Source organism: Plectropomus leopardus, chromosome 16 (assembly GCF_026936395.1).
Source record: "Plectropomus leopardus strain MGB_pleo_1.0 chromosome 16, ASM2693639v1, whole genome shotgun sequence".
Classification (NCBI taxonomy): domain Eukaryota; kingdom Metazoa; phylum Chordata; class Actinopteri; order Perciformes; family Serranidae; genus Plectropomus; species Plectropomus leopardus.
In genome coordinates this window covers 29,539,480-29,562,471 of record NC_142191.1, presented here as the reverse complement: position 1 = coordinate 29,562,471, position 22,992 = coordinate 29,539,480, and the positions used below count along the sequence as shown (strand labels likewise).

Here is a 22,992-nt window from a genome sequence, read left to right as displayed (position 1 = left end):
GCGAAAAAGAGAAGCTGTCAAATAAAGGAATAAAAAAGCAATTTCTTAATCTTTGCCCGCTGCAAATACCATGCTCTGGTCAAATAAATTCTGAGCCTCCACATGGAAATAATCAGTAGTCAATGCCTCCAACACATTGTGTTGTCTCCTAAAATGCCCAGCCGAACGCAACTGCCATTAGTCACACAGGGACAATTAAAAAAAAGCTGCCCCAGCCTGTCCTTTGTAAATCTGTCTGAATTGCCTTAATCCGTCATTATTAAACTCGAGAATAGTTGGTGGGCCCATTCATATCTATATAGGCGGCTGCTCTGCTCTGCGTTGTGTGGATACAGGCTCAGAAAGCAGCAGCAGGGGGTATGGTGGGGGGGGGGCAGCAGGCTGTTTGTGATGCAGATTCTCGACTAGAAGAGGACCACCAGCAGTGAGGAGCACAAACACACACATACACACTCATACAGTATGTTGGTTTGTCAGTTCATAGCAGGCTGAGCTCGGGCTTGTAGTCGAAGTCATATATCAGCCGGTCTGTGAATGTCCCCCACTGACATGATGGAAGGAGGTTTAGGTTTTTACTCGGCGCTCTACTGAGGTGTCAGTCTGCCTCAGCTGGCATTAACAAGCCGATGAAGAAATTGAATTTATATTTGCACTAATCAGGGCTGGATATCAAACCTCAATATTTTTTTTTTGTTACAGACTTAAAAATGTCCATAACAGCAAGCGTTGCAGTCAACTACTGCAATTTAACAATGAATGCCTGGTCATATCATGATCATACTTATTCTTTGACTTTTAGTTCCTACTTATAATTATAAAATCAAATTTAGACCAATTAATTTGGGCAAAGTACTTCTCTAAATGCATTTGACATTTCGGCAGTTCAGCTCTTTTCAGTCAATGGAGAGTTTTGTAGAAAACATATTCCTAAAAATACGCAAGCCTAAAACTATCAAATGGGCAATGAAATCAAAACAAATTCCAATAAATTAATGTTAAAGCCTGGTCGCACCAAGAAGTGGCACACAGCAAGGTTCATTCATGCATCCTCTCTTCCTCTTGGGTGTTGTAAAAGATTTGTGACATAGTGACAATTCACTGGTGGAGTATTAAGCTGGTAAGCTAGCTGCTAAAACATAACCAGCCAGGAAAGTATTACTGGTCGGTGTCAGGCTACATCAACATGGTACCATTTTGAAACAGCGATTTAAAATGAAAATGATCTCCGCAAAACAAAGTTTCAGACATAATCCATCTGTACTGACAAGCCTGAAAATGCATATCACATGACCATTCACATACACTGGACATGCAGGTGCTGATGTAAACCTGTCTTTGGAGAAGGCAAACAGATTTTCTTGGGCCTGCATATGATGGATGACGAAGTCGAATTGATCAAAATGCTACTGAAAGTAACACATGAATTTAAGGCATTCAAGGCAGCTGAAAAAAACATAGACTGAAAGTCGCTGCAAAGAAAATATGACATAAACATCACCAAAAAGAGTTTTGTAATTAAACCGGGGTCAGCAGCATTTTCAAAAAACTATTTTCTTTAAAAAAATCCCATAGTAATGTGGATGCTAGGTGTAAAAGTAGCAATAGTCATGAATTTCAAAAGAAAGACTTTATAGTGTGGATGTAGCCTAAAGAGATTCAAAGTAAAGTATCGGTTTGCTGACAGTTAAGATATCTTCCATTCCGTCAAAAGGCAAAAAAATTCATCGCCGTTCAGCACGAATGAAATGTGGCTGTGACTGTGCCTTTAATGGAGAGTCTCACACACAGACTTTTGCACATAAGCAAACACATTGGAAATGTAGAATAAATTAAGGTTGAATGTAAATTAAATCCTGACTATCCTCCCTAACTCTTCTGAACTTTACTTTCCCCAGAATAATTTCATGTTCACATTAAGCTTCAAAAATCTACGGCAGTTGTTTTACTGTCATTGTACAAAAGCTGCCGTTTGTGAAAAAAAAAAGTTTTATAAAAGGGGATTTTTAAAAAAAAAATAAGACACAAAAATGTCAAAGTTTCCACATGATACTTTCAAGTTAATGGCTGTGAGTGTACGGTCTCTCTCCTAACAAAGTCCAAACAGGATAACAGCACCATATGAAATTGGGCCAAAGCAGCTTAAAGTTGTGTACCAAAGCGGGTGACAAGAGGGCCCGCAAATTGAGAGATGAACCCCGACATCCTGATTAAGACCGGCAAAGGTGTCACATCATTGTCAACCTTTTGTGTATTGGTCGCAGGATTTGCCACTACTGTAATTGGTGATTTCTGTCTGATAGGCGGCGAGGGAGACGAGGCTTAGGACTTAGTGGGAGGGCCTCTGGCAAGAGTTTGCTTTTCAGGGTGCTGAGCTTCTCCCAAACCCCATCCCAATTACCCCGGGAACAATGACAGACAGCGGCTTTTGCCTCTTTGTGTCAGACGTCCGGTATGTTTACTTAGCGTATCTCCAATCCACTTTGTCACCAGTTAATTGGAGAGCGGTGAGTTATTCTGATGCAAATGCTGGACGTGTTCACACAATTTAAAGCAGGGTACCTTCACTTATCTTGAGGTGACAAAACAACAAAAAGCGCGTTGGCAGTCAGGGGAAGAAGCCTTCCCCTGACTGCAGCAAGCCATGCATATGCTTAGAGTGCGTGGCAGGGGGGGGGGCATTGACTTTACAGTAAGCAGTCGTCTCCAGTGGCTGTCAGATCCTGCACAGTTTGGACTTCCAGACTGAATTCATCTTGTGTTATCAACTGCGATTTAATTCCAGCCAGAAAGCCGAGGATGTTATCTGTAAAATGTCAGATTAACAAGCCCATACAGCTGAAATACATCCAGCCGATGCATTAAGTCACTGAATCTTGCAAGCTAGATGTAATTTAATTTTGCGCAGTAGACAAAATCAAATAACGTCATGACATTAATAAGTGATTATCTCTCTTCCCAAGCACTCGAGGGGTGTTTTTACAAAAACCCAAACCTGCTGAAAACACAGCGGGGGGGTCTCCTGCAGGCCTTTAATTTCATCTCTCATCTAAACGTCTACTGCCAAAGTATACTGGTCTTAACACATTGTGACATACTTCTTGGCAAGCATTCGACGGCAAGCTCACCAGCGTGATAGGGAGATGATTTGGGAGGAATTTACAAATTTAATTAGCTCGGTCTCTAAGGATACAAGCTCTTCCAACTTTCATTTAGATGTAATCTTTCTTCGGAGAATACATTTCAGCACGCAGTTCTCACAGAAGAATAGACTCCTCTCGGTCTCAATGCTTGACGACATTCAGTAGACACTGGCTGCTTAGTTCCACAAAGTATAATGGCGTCAAATCAGTGACAATAACAGACACTCTGTGTTGAAATACAGCAAAAAATGTGAGTGAATTAGGAGTGTAATTTTGAGGCATAACTCAATTCTGGGGTCAAAATGTGGTGTGTTTTTTGGACAGCTAAAGATTGTTAGCCTTCCAATGCATTTTTGAAGGGTTAGGACAAAGAAACAACATGCCAAAGACAACTGCCAACAAAATACTCTGGAAATAATTTAACACCAGCATTTTCTTAGTTAGGGCTGTAATCAACCAATGATACATCTTGGTCGACTGAAATTCTACCTGATTTTAGATCTATCAATTAGTTTATGGGGAAAATGAGGAAAACGTTTTTGAAGTTACCTTTAGATGAATAACACCAGCCACAGTGCACTTGACCTGGTAGAGTTGTGTGTCCACCAAGGTTGGCAATTAGCACCAGCCACCAGCCAAATGCTAATAACATGCAAGTGACTGCTAGATTTGCTTCACCTACCAGCCAATAAAAACATATTGTAATCTGTTGAGTGGCTGTTTTGGAATCCACCTGGCAGGTGGACAAAAAAAAAGTTAATTTCCAGTACTTGGTACAGATGATATTTTGTTGGTAACCGAAATCCAATGTCTCCCAAACGTCTCATGCCAATGTCATCTTGACGAAGAATGATATTTAGTTGTAAGGCATGCATTAGACATTAAAATATCGACAACCCGATTTTTTATTCCAGCCCAAATTTAGTCTTTGCAATGTCTTTACGTCTAGTGCCAGCTGGGATGCTACTAATGCCTACATTTTTGCACAACTGTCCAATCACAGTGGAGGAAAGGCAGGACAAATACCACAAAGACCAACATTTTGCACGAGTGCTAAAAGTGCTAAATGGTCACAAAGACCAGCGGGGATGTCCTATGACCCTATGTGCTCCTGCCTTTCCTTCATCCAGAGGCAGTACTCTACTTTGTGCTGACATTTTTACTTTCATGGATATTCATATCGAAAAGTTATTTCAAGGAAAATGTGCTCGAATGGACCTCTAATGAAAGAAACACCAGTAACAGTCCGACCAATGGGAACTTGGTTGTAAAAGAACTTGTCGACCAACCAACTGACCAACCAATCAGAGAATATAAGCTCTCATTTCAGTGATCTAAAGTAGAATTTTAACACCAGATTTCAGTGTTTTTTCCTATCTTCCTACTTTCCACTAACATGTAATTTTACAGAATGAAAATAACAAATTCATCATAATAGCCTGAAAAGATCATAATGCAATATAATAATATTGTGTGAGCCAACAATTAAGCATTCTGGTAGATGTACTAATTCACTGAGTAAGGTAAAAGTCGACAGAGGCAGGTTAAAGACAAAAGTGCACCAAATAACTCGAGATGTAAAAGATGAAAAGTATCCAATGATATTTTATATTTCTCAAAAAAAAATATGTCTCTTAAAAACTTGCTTTTCTTCCCCCACAACCACGTGACTGTAAGCTGTTTCTCTTATGGTGACTGATAGATTTCCTGCTAAAATGTTTCGTACGCTCACATTTAGTCAACATTCTCTAAAATCAGAAGGTTAAATGGACAATCATTTTCTCCCAGCAGGACTGGCAGTGCTTCAGTCAAACACTTCCCACTAACTCTTTGTCCCAGCTGTCCAAGGATGCAGAATGAGCAGAGAGGACGGACGGGTGAAGGAGATCATCTGATACAAAGGGACTGGGAGTCTTTGCAAAAGCTCTTGGCCGTGTTTCCTTGTCACAGCATCCCTCACGCCCTCACTAACTTCCTCTGGCCCAGATGTGAAGCCCATCTGCTCCACAGCCAATACCAGCATCCTTTCGGATCCTCGGCTGCCATAATCTTTTTACGGTTATTTTATACCAAATAATTAAAAGCAGCCTACCAGATGGCTGTCATACGCTCGCTCTGCTTTGATAACAAAAAGGTTTTGGTACAACGTTGGTTTAAAGCAGTCAACGTACAGCTGAGGATGCTAGCAGGTGTGCAAGACTAAACTAAGTCTTGATCAGATCCTGAAAGAATTCAAGGCAACAGCTTTTGAGGGTCAAAAGGTTGTCCGTAATTGCCAGCGGCCTGTTTGAGTGGAGGCAAATGGACTTTCTGAATTTTTTTTTTCCTTCCCCCTTCCTTTCTCCAAAGCCAAAGTGGTCTGCCACAAACTCATTATGATTTCCAAGTGTGATGATCTGAATAAAAGGGGAGGGGGGGTGAAGCAGGGGGTTGAAGACATAATTAGTTTTCCTCACTGCAGGAGACAGTATGCTGATGAGACAATGAAAGACGGGAAAAAAAAAGCCGAGCTGTCAATCTCCCTCGATTCTTTCATCTCACAAAGCACCAGTGAGTAATGCTCACAGACCCAAAAAAAAAAAAGAAAATCTCCACACACCCTGCAACTGCAATGCATGACTGTGTTACGCAACGCGAACCTCTGCCAATTCTAAAACCATAAACCATTTCGTAGACCTCTGGAAGGAAGAAAAAACAAGGATTTTTGAAAAAGAGGATGCCGTCTAGTAAACATAATCCAGGTCATGTTCGGTGGAAGTGCCAGAAATGAATAAAAACACTTAACATCATTTATATATCCAAAACTACAGTACATCTTTATCAAAATTTTGATAATCCTAACCCTCAAGGATGCTTTAAAGCCAATTTATGAGTACACAAAAAGTGAATAAGACACATTAATCTAGCAAACTACTCTTACTCACCGCTCTTAAAGGAGCAACCTTCAAGTGCATCTTTAAGTGATCACATGATTAATAACACGGACTGTGCTCGGCCCAGAAGTAGCCAATCAGATGAAAGGATGTAATCTGCCTTATTGTTCATTGTGACATATTCTCTTCTTTAAGAGCTAATATGATTTGAATTATTCAATTAAACTTATCTTGTCTGAAAAATGTAGTAACTTCAGTGGCAAATACCACATGGGGAGCAAAAACTGTTCTATTCTGAATTATCTGCATCTGCAGCAGATAATATATTGATCAGGGGCAGCATTTACAAACTGTTTTTGAAAGCAGTATTAGACCCCTGCTTATTTACTGTCCAAAAATGAATGCTACATAAAATAAAATAAAATTAAATTAAATAAAGTTGTGGGAAAATACACAGCAAATGAAAGACTGTATGGAAATTATGAGAATACCAAAATAATAATAATAATAATAATAATAATAATAATAATAATAATAATAATAATAATAATAATAATAATAATAATAATAATAATAATAATAGTATAGTGGAGCTTGGAGTGTCAAACAGTGCAAGAGTAAATGCATTTAAAATTTTTAAACCATAATTGTATTATGGATTTTGATTGACTGCACCATCTTCATTGCTTTTGTGCAAAAAGTTTAACACTATGAAGGCCTGAACTGTTATAACATACCATCACCATAACTTAAAGTAACTTTTTTTTAAAAAGGTGAAATTTAAAAGTGGCGGGCTTGAGATTTATCATAAATACATACTTTGATATTTTATATATATTTATATTTTAGAAATGTACTGTATCTTTTAAAAAAAATTGATGTTGCTGTTTTCCTGCGTGAAAGATGAACAATCTCTCCAGCTAACACGTTAACACTCTCTGGGCTTCGAACAGTCCGTCTGCACCACCAGACAAAATACCATCGCCTGCAGGAAACAGCGATCAAAGTTTAGCTATTGACTGGGGATTGCTTTTGTGTGTTTGTGTGTGTGTGTGTGTGTGTATTTTGTCCAGTAGGGGGAATTCACCGCTATTGGGCACCTACGGCATGCAACCCTGCTTGGCTTTTATTACCCTTGGAAGTCCTTTTAACTCCTTCAGCAGGAAATGAAACACTCGAATGGCTCTATTGCAAAGTGCCGGAGCCATTTGCAGCCAGGGCCGTGACATTCCCGAGCATGTGTTCCATATAAAGAGAGGCTCTGGGAGTCACAGGTGCATGCTGACAGGGTGTGTGTGGTATGTGTGTGAGTGTGTGTTTGATTGAATGTATATGAGAGCGGAGAGGGAGTGCAGGCGGGTGAGTAGATAAAGAGAGAGAAGCAAAGAAAGTATTTTGGTGTTTACCGAGGCCTTACAGTCACCCGTGGGCAGTAAACGGAGAGCTGCTGCATTCCAGAGTCAAAGCCAGCTGCCTTCACTGACCAGTCAACGCTTGAAAACACACAGGGCAACATTAAATATGGACGCTGAAGTTCACTTTTCAAGTCAAAACTTCTTTATGGTGGTTTTGTTTGCTAACAAAGGGGAAGAATTGTAATTTTTTTTTTTTTTGAAAATGCAAACTGTGTGTCAGGAACAATAATTATAGCTGCCTTCATGGTTAATGTTTAAAAATCATAGAGGGCAACTTAGTCTAAATATGGACGCTGAAGTTTACTTTTCAGTAAAATCTTTTCATAAAGGGCAACACTGATGATTTTGAGATGTGGTTTCTACATTTTTGGTTTGTGTTCGCTAACAAAGCTAGCTAACAACATATATTCTACTTTTTATTTGGGGAAGAATTGTTATTTTCCTAGCCACCATAAGCCTCAAGTCAAAAAACAAACAAACAAACACACAGTCAACTTCAGCCTAGTTATGAATGCTGAAGTTCACTTTTCAGCCAGAACTTTTCAAAAAGGCTCACAAGGATGTCAACTACTGCTTTTGAGTTTTGATATCTATTAGCTATTTCTTTGTTCATTGCTTAACAAAGCTAGGTAACAACGCTAAGCCACCATAAGCTAATTTTCACACCAGACCAACAAAATGTTCATAGGCAACTTCAGCCTAAAACTAGAGGCTGAAATTCACTTTTATGCAAGAACTTTTCAAAAAAAAGGATAAGGATGTTGTTGACTACTGCTTTTGACTTATGATGTCTATAGTTCTAATTTTGCTAACAAAATTAGCTGACAAAGCAAACCAAGCCATCATATGCTACTACCAGACCAAATACAGCTGTATCCAAAAAAAAAACACAGAACAACAACCTCAGTGTACGAAATTACACAAGGGTGAGTTTTATTGCTGATGAGTTCATCTTTTAATTTGGAGGAAGAACAATACGTCTTTTGTTTGTTTGTTTTGTTTTTTCAAAATTGACATACACATAGCGTTGCCTAAATGTCAATAAACTTTTTATAATACAATATATAATATAATATAATAATAATAATATATATATAATAATAATAATAATATATATATATATATATATATATATATATATATTATTATTATTATTATTATTATTATTATTATTATTATTATTAGTATTTTAGAATACGAGAGAATAAGAAAGCTAACATCAGAAACCACAAGCTGACAGAATAAATAAGGCTGTGGCAACTGAATTGTACTGATTTTTTTTTTTTTTTTGTGAGTCAAAAAACAAAACAAAAATTCTATCTTAGCCCATTAGTTTTGGTGTTTCCTTTTGCACCTGAAGCATTTTTCAGCAAAAACAAAACTTTCACAACTTAGTCAACTGGCTCCAAAACTACTTTATAATTATTTTCACATTTTGCTGAAATAATCATCAACATTTTCGATAAGATTATGAATAACAGGGTGCACTGCTCAGCTACAATGATGACTTTTTTTTTGCTCAGCTTGGAAACACTGTGTACTCTGCTTCATAATGCTGCTAAATATGTACATTCTGATCGCAGCTCTTTTGTTCTGCAGGTCACACTGTTATTTGTCCCACGCTTCATCTGCCGCACCAGACTGACTACCTTAATTAGCGGCACTCACTGAGAGACATTAATAAGTGTCCAACAAACCTGAGATGGAATATATTAGAGTTCCATTTTCGTCGACAGTGACATTTCTCATCAACTTCCCCTCAGGTCTGTAATTTCACTGAGCGAATATTCGTGATCTGTCACCCTGTGGTGGTGGTGGTGGTGGTGGCGGCATGGAGACGGCTCAGGCGCTCACACTCTAATCTGGTCATGTACTGTAATTTATACATGGGAAATATAATCCAATTTGCTGTTCTTTTAACAATGTTAGTGGATGCTTCCTCACAAAGCAGACTTATGTGAATAGCCAATATTAAGGGGATGTTTCATCTCAACTACGCACATAAAACAAAAAGATATATGAGATATGTCATATACATCTATATCTCCATCCAATACAATACAGGTGAATGGTAAGTTACCGAAAACCAGCTCTTATGCAACCGGTACCTACTGGGCTGAATCACAACGCAGATTTTGGTGCCTCATTTCGGTGCCAAATTGGTTTGTACCAAGTGTGTGATCAAGGATGGGAGTATAAATTCAAATGTAGAGGTGTTATGTGTGTAATTTTAGGCTATTTTCAGTGAATAAATGCTGCTATCCCTAAAGAACCTAGCCAAGTTACTATGTCTTGCTCTCCAAATTATGACTAAAGTAAAGGGGTTAGCCTCAAAGTTAGCAGTCAAAATTAACCTCCCTTAAGGTGGACTGTTAAGGTGGACTAGCCACTCTCACTGTAATGACAATTACAGCCATTCTGAAACAAATAATGGCGAAATGGCTGGCTGCTGAGTCTCCCCTGAGTTAGGGAAACATTTTTGCTATTAGAGGATTGGTTAGGGTAAATAGTAGGGTTAAATAGTATTTTGTATTTATTTGTATTTATGCATTCAAATATGCTTTAAACTGTTGAGTGTGAAAATATTTCATTTAGTTCAAATTTGCCTTTAGAATTAAAAAAAAACTGTTCTTGACAGTAGTTCACCTTTGTTTTGTGGCAAAACATTTCTCAACCTGAGAAGTCACATAACAAAGCTTTCTGCGTACACTGAGGGCACCCTTTAGCAGCTCTATAATATGCACCCTTTAACACCTGAATGCACAGCTGTCTCCTGGGAAGCACATTTTAACACGTGGTTGTGATTAAGCAACAATATTACTTAGTTAGGTTTTGAAAAAAGATTTTGGGTTTAAGGTAAAAATAAATACAAAATGTGATGTAAATACATCACGTTAGTTACCTCAGTATGTGACGGATGATGTAATTTATTGACCGTTACGTTAAAACAACGCTGACTTTATGTTAAACAGTTTTGCTTTCACGTGGAACATAAACAGTGGTCTCCTGGGTGAAAGTCTGCATTTGTTTGACCGATCTCCCTCCCCACGCTAACCTCCCTACACAGACTGAAATGTTGTAAATATTGATAGATATACATTGGAGTTAAGTGAAAGCCTAGTGTGTCTGACAAAAACACCAAAAAGTGCCTTTGGCATCAGTGTCAAAATGCAGAAGACCATGACAGAGCATCAGTATTTGACAAACAGTTTGTGCTATTTTTTTTTTTTTACTTTTAGTTTATTTTTGCACAGATATTGGAAATAACCCAAATGTTAACCCTACCTAGTAAATGTAATTTCTTGTTTGTACTGCTCAGCTATTAAAAATAACATCTTAAAAATCCACTGGCAGCCAAAGAAGAAGCTTTGATATTTGTACTAGTGTGACAGAAATGACATAGATGTACCTCAAAAACTGGACAAATACAGCACAAACTATCTGCATGTAATATGGGTGAAATTACCCTTTAAAATGTTCCCAGAATGCTCTTATTCTTGATATGTGCCATATTTGTCCTAAAATTCGCTTTAAGTCACATATTCCAGACACAGCAGAACTAAAAACCGGCTCCATTGTCACCGCTGTATTGTTATGCAACACAGTCCTGACCACAGATCAGTAGGAAAATGAAACAGGCTGAGTACGCTCAGCTCTAGCATTCTGAATGAACTGCTCGTGTTTCCTCAAAGGAGTTGATGTTGCTTCCCTGTAAAGACTCAATGATAAAGGGATCATAATAATCTGAGCCTCGCTGACACTTTGATAACTCTGCACGTTTCACACATTTGGCTGATCATCTCACCCAGAGTGACTCGCAGCGACAGAGCAGATTAACAGTTTGGCATCTTGCTTGAAAACACTTCAGCAGACTTCTCTGTCCTTTACCTCAGCGGGCTGTCACTCCAACCACTCTTGCTGAAAAGTGAACTCCAGCATCCCATAGCCTGCCGCCAAAATGTTAACATGTGTACGTCTTGCCAAACATTTCAGCATCTAAGCTTTCAGTTTCCTTGCCTGCATAGAAACCCTTGTTTGTTTACAGAGGAGTTTAAAGATATCGTGAAACACACACACAATTTTAATATCCCCAAAATGTTGATAAATGCAACAATGCTCAGGGGGAAACTTGTTTAGTGGCCAACTTCTGCAGAAAAATGAGTTGTCAAATGTGTCGGCTGATAAATGAGAGCGGCTGACGTCTCAGAGAGAAAAAGAAGAAGCGATTCCAGAAAGGTGAGGGCCTGAGTGAAAAGCGGAGTTGCTATGTGGAAGGTAAACATCACATTGACTGCCAACCGTGCCCCCCCCAAAAAAAAAAACATTGCCTCAATCTCTTTCTGCTGCCGCGCAGAGGTCTGAATAATTAAAGCCGTGTCTGTGTCTGCTCCGGGGGAACACAGCCTATAGGATGAGGCTGAATGTGAATCAGCGCTCCCCTTTTTCAACTTCCACATATTCCCAGCTGAGGCCAAAACATCAGAATGTTGCAACTTTTCACACAGCTTTCCGAACGCAATAATATCGCTCTCTGCAATTGTTCCAAATTAATAACCCTGGCATCCAAACACAAACAAACAGGGCTGGACACAGAGAGTCGGTGGAAATAAACAAAAATAATCCACGGAAAATAAGGAAGAGAGAGAAAAACAGAAAATTAATAAAGAGTTTATGGAACTGTAATTATACTAATAACAGTAAAAACCAATATTAGGGAATAGTAAAGCCACTGAGGTACACCATGAGTAAAATCAAACAATGTTCCATGCTTTCATCTGATTCTAACATTCTCCTTAATGTTAACCTCAACAGATTGTCATGGCAAATTTTGGGTCAATATGTTGTACTCATTTAACCTAAATGAGCTAATTAACATTCCATTTATGTATGTATTTAAGTATGTTATGCTAAAAAATCTGCTTATATCACTAAAAAAATAAAAATAAAAAAATCAGTAATTTAAAAAAAACAGAACATTGATTTTTATTTTTATCGCCCAAAGGACACAAAAAATACAAATTAAAAAATAACAAAGCTTTTTTCTTTGTGAGGACAATATTTAAGTGAATATTTTTGTTACCCAGCCAGTGAAACCACCTGTTACTCAGCTGCTGGAACAAAAGAACAAAGACAAAAGGATATTTTCGTGTGCGTCTGAACTGCACATCTTCAATCTCAAGACACTTTTTGCTGATGTCTTACTTTTCCTTTGGTCCACAACTGGATGCTGATTCTCTCTTTTGTCCTGATTCGCTGTAATATTTAGTTGCATGTCGCGGGCTGCTGCAGACATCTACATCTCTGTGATTCCCAAGAAGCTCCTGAAGTATTATATATTATCCTGCTGGGATGTGAATAGAGATTTTTGCAGCTGATTGTTTTGGATTGATTCTTTTGAATTGGCTTTAAGAGGCAGATATAAAGCACAAAGGAGTATACTTGACGAGGAGATGCTGTTCTGTTTACACTGCACATCGAAGTGTCCTCACATGACATAGCATTCAGGATATGAGCAAAATTTATGTCACATGGACGCTGAAAGCCCTTGTGACTACAGGGACACCAAAGGTATAATTTGGTTTAATTATTGTATTATGACATGAAAATTAACTCAGATCTGGTCTTGGAGCCATTTTACAGTTTATAGAAACAGTTCGACCTCCACACTCAAAATTACACTTTCGCCAACCATAGGCCAAAATATCAACTTTGCAAACAAGAGCTTTTATAAATGGTGTTTCTAAACTTTTTCTCACTGATCAGCAAAACATTGCAAACAATAAATTCTTTCAAGGCTTGTGACCTGAAGTGAAAGTAGGCCAGTTTGGTCCACTACTCCATACTACAAAAATATTCAAAGAGGACAGCAGCTGCCTGCCGAAACCCACATACAACAACCCGTCATTCCTTAGTTGTCAAGTACATTGTATTCAGAGCCTCTTAGCAACTTTATCTCGAAAGCTACCAGTAACAAATTTAGCTACTTGTTTAGACCATCAGGCAAAATGTTGTAATTCATTCTGAGCGTGCTGCACAGAGTGATCGCAGTGACCCCATCTCTACCCACAGCCGGGGTTCTCCTCTTTCCCTCCTCTCCACTTACGCCGTGCACAGTGTGAGGCAGGCTGGCAGAAGGATGCAGCTCAATGCAGCACTGGGACTTAATATATGCTTTGCAAACACTTTTGTAAATAGATACTGATTCATCATTTTGCAAATGAATAAATAAATACATAGTTTTAGATTGATAATAGAGTCTGAATATTTCATTTTCACAAGCTTTTTGACTCTTCAAAAACTTAAAAATGACCGACCTGGCGAGAAATATCCCAAAAGTTGCAAGAAAAAAGAGGAGAGGATCACTGGACAATTATCTAAAAAGCTAGGCAAAATGCCCCCCAAAAAATATATTTATAATCAAAATAATTTTTTGTCTAAATTTATGTTACGAAAAAAATATAATAAATATAGAAAATAAATACAGTGCTCTTTCATTTCATTTTTTTTACTTTTTTTGGCATATTTTCAGGTAATTTAACTTTTTTTTGCTAATTATTGGACCATGTCTTGCTCAGTCGATGATGCCCTCTCCCAGTGTTTTAGAGAGAAATCAGACCAATTTGCTTAAGTTTCAGAGAGTCAAGAATTAAAAGTTCACTGCTCTTTCAAAGGATGTACTTGTTATGCTTTCATATTATCATTCTATCAGTGGCATAAAATGGTCTCAAAATGACAATAATATCATTTATCACAATTATTTCTGGGACAATATATCATCCAGCAAAAGCAGTTATCATGGTGGGCCTATGGACAACAATGGAGCTCTATGGCTCAGAGGAAGAAGATATATCAGGCTCCGACACACACACACACACACACACACACACACACACACACACACACACACACACACACACACACACACCATCTTTGTAGTGGGACACATTCGAGTCTTTTCATACAATTTGTTGACAAGAAGAAAAACTCATGCTGAATATCAACACAAAATATCAGCTATCTGCAGCCATCAGCCCTCCAAACCCCTACTGGTTGTGAGGCCTATTCTTGACTACAGCCCCGCATGGATGTGTCTGCCTGTGTCCTTTCCAAGGCAGTGAAACAGCCCGTTGCTCTGACAGGCTGTCTGCACAGAGAGAAAGGACTGTCCAATGGCTGCGATAGGGACCAAGTGAAGGGGAAAGAGGCAACGCCAGCTTCTGCGAGGGAGGGCTCATTCAAGCACGGCAGATTCGGGGGGATTTAGGGAGCTCGTCTGCCAGCAATAAAAGGCTGAAACAGGATACTTGGTGAGATTAATTACCTAGATAGGCCACGATAATGCCATTTAAATGGGAAAGTAATTAAAGTGCACCTTCCATGAAAATTATTCATTGCTGACGGATTGGGTGACAGACAAATCAGGAGGCATTTACAGAAAAGCTACAGGTTAAGTGCTCCGAGCTGCTGCTCTGAGACCACCACAGTTTTATTGCAGCTGTTGAATCTTACTGCTTTGCCCAGCTCTCATCAAATTACTGCGAGCATGTGGAGCGAGGGGTGGGGGTGGGGGTGGCAGCGGTGAAAAGAATGGGCTCCCAGGTAACGTAAAACCGGGGACAAATGCTACAAAGGAGGATCCGCTTAACTAGAAAATTACACTGGCTGGCACTGGTCAGTGGGGACTGCTCAGAATCAATCAATCCTTCTGTTTAAGGCCACCATGGCAGATTAGAACACAAAAAGGGATAAATCAATGGCCTTATTGTTCCCCAAGTGTTACTTTCACAAATGCGCCGAACAATATCCATTTAGCAATGATAAAGTGTCAATAAAGTGGTGGTATGGATTACCACAGAGAAAAGCAGGCTATCAATTTGCAGCCATGAACACTGTTTTCTTTTAATGATCATTGCTTTCTCGTAGAGGTAAATAATTATCAAATCATGCAAGAAACTCTGCTATCTTCCCCCTTCTTAACCTCCAGACGCTAAACTGCTGGAGGACAGCTAGGCAGACTTTGACTGAAGCAGTCAAACAAAACGGGAATATTTGCTTCTCACGCAATGCAAGGGCACAGAGGCTTTTCAGATCAAAGTAAAATGCTTAGCTTACATTCTTGTGTGCCTCAATGCTTTTTTTTTCTCTTTCTCCTTTTGCACTGAGAGATTGTACTGAAGGGAATAGCCTGTTGTTTTCTTTGAATGTTTAATTAGATTCGGACTTGAGGGGGACTTGAACATCATCTCACATTCACACAGTGTTGCACAACAAATGAAGCGGGGAATGGATAGAAATAAACACAAAAGATAACTCTGTTTGCTGATTTTGAAAATTCCTCTGATGGAAAAAGTGTGAAATTTGTTATCTGACACAAAGCCCTATTTAAAGTTCGTTATTATGAGTCTGTCTCAACATGTGTATGTTATCATGTGTGTTTTTGGAATGACAGCTATGGCATTCCTGGAATTTGAAGACAGAGTAGTCTAAAGCTCATTTTGGACATTTAACGCATTCTGTAAATGGCAGTTTTAAATGTTGGTTTTATGTTTTTGAAAAACCGCCCCATAAAATTTTACAGAAAAGTCACGACAGCAACCTTATTATATACCCTTCTCTTGGGGTGGTTGGTTGCTGCAGTTGTGTAGGGTAAGGGTTAGGCATTAACAGAGTGTTTAGGTTGCTCTTTCACACACGCAATTTTGTCTCAAATATTTGTACGGGAAATTTGTGAATACCTTTTTATTAATTTATTTTATTATTATTATTTAGGTTTCTATGAATGCTTGCACACCCCTACTGAACATTTGTTTTAACAAATGTTATCCCTCCTCTGTATCAACTGATGTCATACGATACTGTCATAGGTACCTTGCTGGCCAGGATTGGGATGTCACTAAAACATACTTCCTAATGATGAATGTTGGAACAAGGCTAACCATAACAACTCGTATTAGATCAAATTTAGGGTCAGAGCAATGCTATTTATTGTATTTTATTTTATTTCATTTTGTTTTGCTTAATTTTGATCTGATTTGATTTAATTTATTATTTTTTATTTGTATTTTATATGTTTTTATTTATTTTACAAAAATGGAACATGCTAATGCAGAACAGGGCTAGCAGAAGCAGCTAGCGTCCGAACTTTGGGATCTGAGCCATGTTTTCTTGTTTTATTTAACTTTTTGACAAAAATGCAACATGGCAACGTGCAATGGGGCTAGCCACAGCAACTAGTGTTACCTTCAAATTTGGAAATTGAGCCCATGTAGGTGATTGATTTATTTTTTTTAAAGTAAATAAAACACTGATTTTATTTTTTGAAATTTATTTTGTATTGCAAATGTCCTGAAATGTCTTCAGGAATTCAATAGCAAATACATTTTAAAATCCACCAATTATGCAGCCTTTTAGAGATCATGAAACATGTTTCTAACCTTCCTCTTGCGTAGTAGATGCCAAATGTTGTGCAAGCATTGTGACTCTTTCCCTAAATGTACAGGACATTTTGGAAAAGAGTCACAACCCCCTAACCCTTAACCCATGATTAAAATTCCTGCTATGGACGCCTTAATCGGAATGACAAAAAAGGTACATAGGTCTAGTAAGCAGTGTTTCCATGTCTGAAAGGGGCGTCACACATAGACAGGTCTTGATTTTGAAACATCTTTATCTCATCAGGTGTTTTTGAATCAAGACCACAGCATTCTGAGGCATTTCTATACTCCATCTCACCGCAGTCTAAATAATGCAGTCAAATCCACTGTTTTCTGCTCTGACTCACCCATAGAGCCTGTGGATACTATAGAGCTCTGCTCAACTATTGTGAAAGTTGCTATCTGAGCTTAGCAGGCTTTGTGCTGCCGGCTAATACAAGCAGTCAACATTAAAATCAATTTCCACAGGCTCTTCCTTTCACTCATTATATTGTTTATACCTCTTGCCAATCGCACCTAAACTTCATTTCACCGGTCTCAAGCTGAACGTGTACACACAGCATATACGTACACACACGTACACACACACACATATGGGTCCTTTAGCCTTTCCCATAACCAATTTAGAATCCTATTTCTGTGCCCTTCTCCACAGTGATTTCTCTGGCACAGAGATGTGAACATCCGCTTGAATAAATATTAATGGTTATTCTATGAGCAGTGCCCACTCACAAGTGTGCTGGAAGAACAAAAGGCCTTGTTTACAAGTGCGCTTGAGGAAAGCTAAGGCATGGAGGGCCTCCGAGGGGCAGCTCTGTGGCGCTGTCGACTCACAATGGAGCGCTGATTGAAACGCGCTCTTAACTTCCAGCGTACAGCGGTGGCGGAGACAGCAAAAATCCTCCACATGACGAATTTCTATTCAACCGCGGCGAAGACGGAGCTGTAGAAATCAAGCTTATGAACTCGCAGCCTCTACTTAAACTCATTTAAGACAGAGCTGAGAGGTAATTAGGTTTCTGGGAACAATAAGCACTCAGCACCTTGTGTAGCTCCAGCCTTGCTCCAGACATTTCCTTTGGTGTAATTAGAGGAGGTGTGAATTCCTCATCAGATGGATCACCATCTGCATTCGCACACTGCTTGCTCATTCCCCCATTCCCAAGCCACAAGTCTATGTTGGTGCTGATTATCATGCAGGAGGTAGGGATGGGGAGGGATGGAGGAAAGGCCGTTTTTTAAGGTTCTTTCAGTGCTATGGGGCTCCAGTGCCTCGCCATGCAAAGGTTAATCAATTCTGAATGATGAGCCATAAAAGCTTTAATAATGCAGTCATTCTCTAATGAGTGGACCTGCATGCTCGCTCAGGAAGGACCGATTGTTTTAGGAAACTCCGACGTTCCAATTACAAAGCGCTCAAGCATTCCCTAACAGCCCAGCGAGTGCTGGACACAGTGAGGGTCCAGTGAGCAGGACAATGAGCCCTGCTGTGTGTGCAAAGTGTCTGATAGTGACTTACAAATTGCAGTTCATGTCCCTTTTCCTACCAACAGTCAACCTTTTTCTTTAAACCATCTTTCTTAAATCTTAACCAAAGGGTTCTTGTTGACAAAGGTTCCTTAACCTTAACAAACTGATATTTCTCTAACTCAAGAGAAAGGTCATTTTTGACCGTCGAAACATTATGACCACCTCTTATGTTATGACTGAAAATCCAGACCAAGGCCATGTGATGACAACAGAACCATAGCCATGAGAACTGAACTTAATGCCGGATGCTGTGTAAAAACTCTGGAAAAAGCTCATAAAAGGACCTTAAATTGAGATTGTTTTGGCAAACCTAATCCAGTAGTTTTTGTCCCTTAACTGACCTAGAAAGACTCACATGGGAAATGTCAATTAGGTCCTGTTTACACCTGGTATTAACATGCATCATGGTTGATCCAATCACAAGCGGAAAGCTCTAAGTTTGTCTATTCACATCTGGCATTCGAATTTGTCTCCACAAGTGTCATGAGTGACCACTTGTGATCGGATCTCACTTCCAAATTGCAATTAAACACATACATCAAATGCAACATGTACAGACCAAATGCGTTGTTTTAACCTCCGGGAGGCAGAAATGCAATGGATGCAAACCCAACCATTTCCGACTTTCAGATGGTATGGATCTGACAGAGACAGTGGAGTGGGCGGTCTTTAAATATGGCTGAGGACACATTAGCCTTCACACTGCTGAAAGAATGTGGCCATATGCCATTTACACCACCTTCACCTGTGGTCTGAGTAATCGGATCTCAAGACCCATTGAGGATGCATCGGGTGCAATCAAAAGTGTACTTAGAGCCATCCCCTTGTAATCCGATCACCCAAGGCTAAGTTAATAAAACAGAGCCTTAGAAATTGCATTTTGGAGTACTTGTTGCCAATGTGGGAGAACTGTACTATGGATTTAGATAGTCCAGTTAAACAGTTGGACAGTTAGATGGGCAAATACTAACTTCGTATCAAGTGTCTGATATCACTCAGTCATGCCACAATCATAAAACTGCACTGCCATCCTTCTGCACATTTAATTTATTCTTTTCAATGCCGTCTTCAGTCATTTCATCTTTCATTTAAAGGTATTATTCTGTCCCAGATCTGTCTTACCATTGAACGGGTGGAGTGGGCCACCCTGCTTTGAAGAGCTGCTAACCCAGAAGGAATCTGATTAGTCTTGGTTTAAAAAGATGGTTTTTAGTATTATATCATTGTCTAAATAGGGTTTCAAAGGCAAGTCCACCCAAATACCATAAATCACTTGGGGGAGATCAAGAAATTCTGTAAATGGAATGGAAAATGATCACATTTGATTGGCACAACCTAATCACAAATTAAAAACTTAATGGAACAGATCAACAAAATTATCAGCAACCTGATCCACGCCAGCCAGTTACACTGATTATGGTGTTAAAGCATTTTAAATGGTGCCACTTACTCAAAATAATAAACATGACACTGACTTGGCTGAGCACACCACTCTCTTCCACAATAGCTAATGGCTAAATATTCCGCCGGGTTAACTGAGTAATTGTCTGTTGTCAACATGCCACGTATAATTATGAGTGACTCTAAAAGAGCACGTGCTAATTGTTTTTCCCTGGCTTTTTCCTTTAGGTTGTCCTCCTTCCGCAATCCTCGTGTCCTTGGCCAGGCAACCCCTCGGCACCTTCCAGCGCTTGTCTCTGTCACGAATTGAGCGTCATGAAATACATCATGCCCAGCACTACATCCCACACACATCCATTCAACGAAAGGCCTCCTTTTTCCCCCTCTCAAGCATTCTAACATCTGAGACATTTTTGGTACTAAACCACTGCCTTAGAGATATACGTTTTGAAGAAAGAAGTTGCAGGTGAGCAGTTTTACTTCACATCAAAATGATGACATAGGATTTAACAGGCAGCAGGACGTGATTGGCCGTCACATGACAGAGAGACAGGGGTTATATATCCAGCTAAAGCTTTAGTGCTCTCTTTGCAGCTTCCTTTTTAATCACTGTAGTCAGAACACTCTTTTGGGCCAACTGTGTTTCATGGATGCTCAAGCATGAAAGAGGAATCTTGTTGGGTGGATCCATACAAATAATGAATAAAAAAGGCTTTAGAGTTTGTCACCGCAAAAAATACAGCATTTTAATTACCGCAGATTCCCTGGAGACGGAGCAGCAAATACAGGGCTGGCTCTGTAGGCACCACTGGGAATCTGCATCATTGCTAAGCTAATCATGTTGGCCACTGTAATGCTGATATACACATTACATTAATCTGGGTAATATACATACTGGATATATTATGGATAATATCAGACTATGGTCATTAATGATAATGGGGGATCATTACCTTACTTTGCATATGAGAGGTTTTCAAAATTAAACTGTCAATCGCCTAATGCCTAATGCTCTCTCAGCTGGAGCAAAGGGTGAAGTGTGCATAGACTGGTGGGGGCCAAACCCTTAGATTTTAAGAAATAGTTCAATGTTTTGGGAAATAAGGCTGGAAGTATTCACTTTCTTTCTTTCTTTGAGTCAAAAAAAGAACAAAAAAGAAACAATCAATATAAATCTCATGTCTAAGAAAATGAACTGTAGTCAGCTAGCCTAGCTTAGTGGCTATCACTTCTAAAGTACTAATTAACACATTGTGCTTTGTATGTTTGATCAATTATCAAAAAGAGATGTAACAACAAAAATGTGCATTTAAGGAGGGGTGGGTGCTTTTTTGTCAAATTTTTCAATTTTATCACAACAGTTTAGCGTCTTTGCATATAGCACTCGTTGCAGCATGGTGGAATGTTTCCACTTTATAAAGTTCACAAACTTTACTTAAATTCACAAATATGTAGGATATTAATACAAAAATTCCTGTAATCGTAAATGCAATGTCTGATGTCACAAGTCACCAGGGAAACCACAATTGCTATTAACTAGTCCAAACAAAGCTAGCTGGTGGATGAGCAACCTCATCAGGTAGCCTTAAAGCCACTGCAGCATTGCCATGTCGATTAAAAAATGTCATTATTAGTCCAAAAAGAATAAAGAAAGAAATATGTCCACACCACGACAAATCAGGCCAAACTTTTGGTCAGGATACCCAAGCTCTTTTTACCAACATAATCCATCCTGAAGCCCCCAAATTCACTAAATCCTTCAAGATTTCTTGGGCATCAAATTTTCAGCTCCAGACTGAGTTATTTTTGGCGTGCTGTGTCGAAATAAGGGACCACCAGAAAAAAACTGACATATACCGACATCAGATGGACATAAATACATCCTTTGGTACACAGACAATGACATGGGCTGTGCTTTTTCATTAGTCACCAAACGTTTATAATAACTTAATAATGTAATAAGAATATTTAACATAATAATTTATGAGAGTAACAACTGAGGTACGCAAACACATGACGATAAACCAATTTTTCATTATAATGTGTAATAATTTCACAATTGGAACTGCAAGATGGGCGGCGCCCCAACCCCCTCAATGGCAAACACACCACTGACATGTTCTCAGATCAATAAACACCATTCACTGTTGTTACATATTTGTTTCTGTGTGAATTAAACAAAAAGCATGTGCTAGTAAGTTTGATGTAAGAGTTCTTACCTGCTTGACCAGTAGCGATGCTAACCGCCGCAAACAGCCTCTGGGTGCGGCTCAGGTCTGACACCCCGTTGACAGCCTCAACCTCAAAAGTGTAGTTGGCGTGGGCGAGCAGGTCCATTATGGTCACATACGTGTCCACTAATCCTGACTGCGCGGGAGAATATCCCACATTCGGCCCACACGGAACACACTCCTCGGGTTCCCAGCTGCAGCGCCGGCATATAACCCTGTAGGTGACGTCGTTGCGACCGCCTGTGTCGGCCGGCGGGCTCCACTCCAGGCTAACGGTGGTCTGGTTGATGTTGTAGACCAGGTTCTGTGGCGCGGAGGGAGGTCCTGTCAGAGGTGGACATGGAGGAAGCCAGAATTAAATAACTGAGTGCCAAGGAAAGTGACAGCCAAGAGTTGTGCATTGACTGAATCTGTGCTTTCACTGTTCTCAGGGAAAAAAAAAACAAAACACTACAGGACATGCCAGCTCCAGCCCTAGAGCCAAACACTGACACTCAATTATAATAAGACTCAAATCCAGAAAAAAAAAAAAAAGTACAGGTACACTGAAAAGAAGTCAGCTCTGGCAGACACCAAGGTCAGCGTTAGAAAGCTGTGAAATCAAGGAGTGGAGCCCAGACTTTCAAAGGGAGAATAATTTCATAGAAGAGTTCATGCAACACAGTTTTTATGTCACTATTTTTTATGAATTGCCATTACATGGACAGCACACCCATATAAAACCTCACACTTCTGCTTCACCCTTATCGCTCCATCACCAGCCTTTGCACTGTAAAGTCTCCTGATTAAATGAGATTTTACAGTGTGAAGGCTTTTTCAGTTTAAAGGCAGTTTCACTAAAATTGTCCAGTTAGCACATTTAGAAACATTTTAGAGTTTGTTTCTTGTCTTGTGAGTAAAAATGTGACTAAATGTCTAACTGATAGTTTGCTTAAAGGGCCTCCACGCAAAATTCAGATTCATGAGCT

General features: G+C 39.3%; 1 protein-coding gene across 7 annotated transcripts in view; it reads right to left on the bottom strand.

Moving 5' to 3' along the window:
• The window catches only part of epha7 (eph receptor A7), a 114,244-nt gene that overhangs the window by 52,437 nt on the left and 38,815 nt on the right, over positions 1 to 22,992 (bottom strand). For all 7 annotated transcript variants that reach the window (XM_088089581.1, XM_088089585.1, XM_088089582.1 and 4 more), the window contains exon 5: positions 22,013 to 22,348. In XM_088089581.1, coding sequence (XP_087945707.1) covers positions 22,013 to 22,348 — 336 coding nt within the window. The remainder of the gene's footprint in view (positions 1 to 22,012; positions 22,349 to 22,992) is intronic.